The sequence below is a fragment of the Limulus polyphemus genome, unplaced genomic scaffold (genome assembly GCF_000517525.1).
Source record: "Limulus polyphemus unplaced genomic scaffold, Limulus_polyphemus-2.1.2 Scaffold642, whole genome shotgun sequence".
Classification (NCBI taxonomy): Eukaryota; Metazoa; Arthropoda; class Merostomata; order Xiphosura; family Limulidae; genus Limulus; species Limulus polyphemus.
In genome coordinates, this window is record NW_013666252.1 from 246,165 (window position 1) to 248,877 (window position 2,713).

The following is a 2,713-nucleotide window of genomic DNA, read 5'->3' on the forward strand; positions in this document are numbered from 1 at the left end:
AAATCCTTTAAAAGCAATAAAACTTTAGTAATATAAATTAATTAATTTCCATTTCACTTTCAATTAGAAGTATAATGAATTATAAATAATGTTTAACCTTCTGTATATGGGTTTGGTCATTTTGGCCAACAAGTGCACATGTCAAAATCCCTTTCCAGTTACATTCAAAATTTAATTAAGTAATTTTATCAATGTATGTCAATAATTTCAGAATAAAAATATAATTTATAATTCAAATTTCAATATTATATAAGTTTGAATTTATTAATTTCAAAAAAAATGTTTAAATAAATTTTCAATCATCACTTCTCTGTATCACATGACATTTCTTCTCTCTGAATTGTCCATTTTACGTTTTCTTTCTACTTCTATATTATCTTCGAAACTTCCCATAATTACAATACTTAGACTACAGACATTCCCACAGTACAGTGTAAATGTCTGACCCTTAAGCTTCTTTCTTTAGTGATATATATATATATATATACAATAAAGTGAAACCCACATGCTATACACCTCTCTTACCACATTCCGTTTTTCAAACAAAAGGCAATAGTTCTCTCTGAAGTTTAGTACTGGATTATTATAACTAACAGAAAGAGATTTTAATTTACTGAATTTTGACAAAGCTAGAACCACTCAGATGACAGGTTTTGAAAAATGTGGCCTCCATTACATTGTTTGCTATCCTTGAAGCTCTGTTTGACCAGCTAGCAGAATCATTTTAGCCAATTTACAGCTTAGTTAGAAAACCAGTTAAATTATAATATTTTTTGTATATGACAATATTTTGTATTCTAAATTGCATATTTCAACTTTAAAAAAAAATTCATTTATGAGACAACACTACTGACACCAAACAGTAGGGTTAGTGTACAGAGTTAGTTCTTACAAGTACAAAAACTTGAAAAAGACAAGACTCCAAATGTAAATATTGAATTTGTTGTTTTTAATGAATATATTTTATTTACTCTTATAAAAGTAACTAAAATGTAAATATTAGAAACTTATTAGATAATATATATAACATTCTATTGAAAAAAAGACTTATTATTCACTTAGGAGGTTCTAGAGGTTATGAAAATGAAATATGAAAAGTATTTTTTATTTCTAACATGAAAACCACCTTGCACTCAGACTGACTTCAAACATTCACAGACAAATACTCAATAAAAATACTTCATTAAAAATCTGATTGTTTATGTACAGCAGACATGTATATGTATAAAAAAAGCTTGTATAAAAGTATGGTTTCATAGTGGTTCTAAGACCAATCAAGATGACTGAGCCCAAATACAGAGGATTAACATTTTCTTTTTACGTAAAAGTAACAAGATAACATATTTGATACTTACAAAAATTATTTGTAGAATTTTCTTCACCATTACTATTATTAGTTTCAGTCTTCACTACTGGATTTTTAACACTATGAGCTTGCTGTTGCCTTGAAGCTACCACATCAGGCATCACAGCATCAATTAGGGAAAGCGACTCAATCATTCTTTCTGAACCATCCTAAAACATTTAAAGCATATTATTAAGAATGTACTAATATAGAGACATACTATATATCAGCCATCACCAAAATACGACATACAGCTTTATTTCATACATATTTCAAGAATCATGTCTTTATTTTAAGAAATGACAAAACCTGGATCCAGAGTTAATCCTCACTTTTACCTCCAAAGCTTTGTCAGTTGAGATTTAAGATAGTGACTAAGTTTTATTTATAAATGAATCACTAGTTCTGAGATTTTTAGCATTTATATGTATAAAGCACAAAAATCTGAGCCTGTCTGTTCATCTCTTATCTAACTACTCCTAGGTCACTAGGGCCAATCTCAATCAAACTTTATGGGATGATAGTTTGGCACAAGGGGCATGTTAATAGGGGGTTTACAACCCCTCCACTCCCATTATTGATGTTATTGAACAATTATTATCTTTGATGGAAGTTAATGTTAACTACATTCATAGATAGCACCATGTTCTTAAACCAAACCAAAAAAACTTTATTAAATTTTCTATAACAAAACATACACACAACGTGGGAGAGGGCACACAATGTCTTATACACAGCGTGGTCACAAGTAAATAGACACCACCTTTTAAAAAAAATGAAATTTTTCAGTCATATTCACATGAATTGATATATTTAGAATTTCATTAATATCTAGTAGATCTTCCTTTTGTTTCGTGGAGTTCATTGATCCTTTGGGGCATCGTGAGAATCATCTCGTCAATTTTAGATTGTGGGATTTTCACCCACTCTTGCTTCAAAACTTGGAGTAGATCGCTCTTCGAAGTTGGTTTTTTGGTTGTTTCTTGACTTGCGGGTCGAGTATGGCCCAAAGGTTTTTGATGGAGTTATTTCGGGAGCTTGGCTCGGCCAGGGCAACTTCTGGATACCATTTTCTTCCTGCCACTTTTGGGTGTTTATAGCAGTGTAACACGGTACTCCATCTTCCTGGAACAACGTTGTGTTCTTGTCCACGAAACCCGAGGAATAAAGTGGCATAAGGCCGTTCTCCAATATTTCGACGTATTTCGCAAAATTTATGTTGCCAACGCACTTCACTAAGCTCGATCTCCCACCAACCCAAACAGCTTCCCAAACCATCACGCTGAAACTACCATGCTTCACAGTTGGCTGCAATCTGTTGAGCCAAAACTCTTGGTGACGCATTCTCCAGACCCATATCCTTCCAGT

At 32.0% G+C, this 2,713-nt stretch overlaps 1 protein-coding gene across 3 annotated transcripts in view; it reads right to left on the reverse strand.

Annotated features, from left to right (window-relative positions):
• LOC106459643 (F-box-like/WD repeat-containing protein TBL1XR1) overlaps positions 1-2,713 on the reverse strand; it is a 71,626-nt gene that overhangs the window by 37,671 nt on the left and 31,242 nt on the right. For all 3 annotated transcript variants that reach the window (XM_013919279.2, XM_013919278.2, XM_022386174.1), the window contains one exon: positions 1,356-1,515. In XM_013919279.2, coding sequence (XP_013774733.1) covers positions 1,356-1,515 — 160 coding nt within the window. The remainder of the gene's footprint in view (positions 1-1,355; positions 1,516-2,713) is intronic.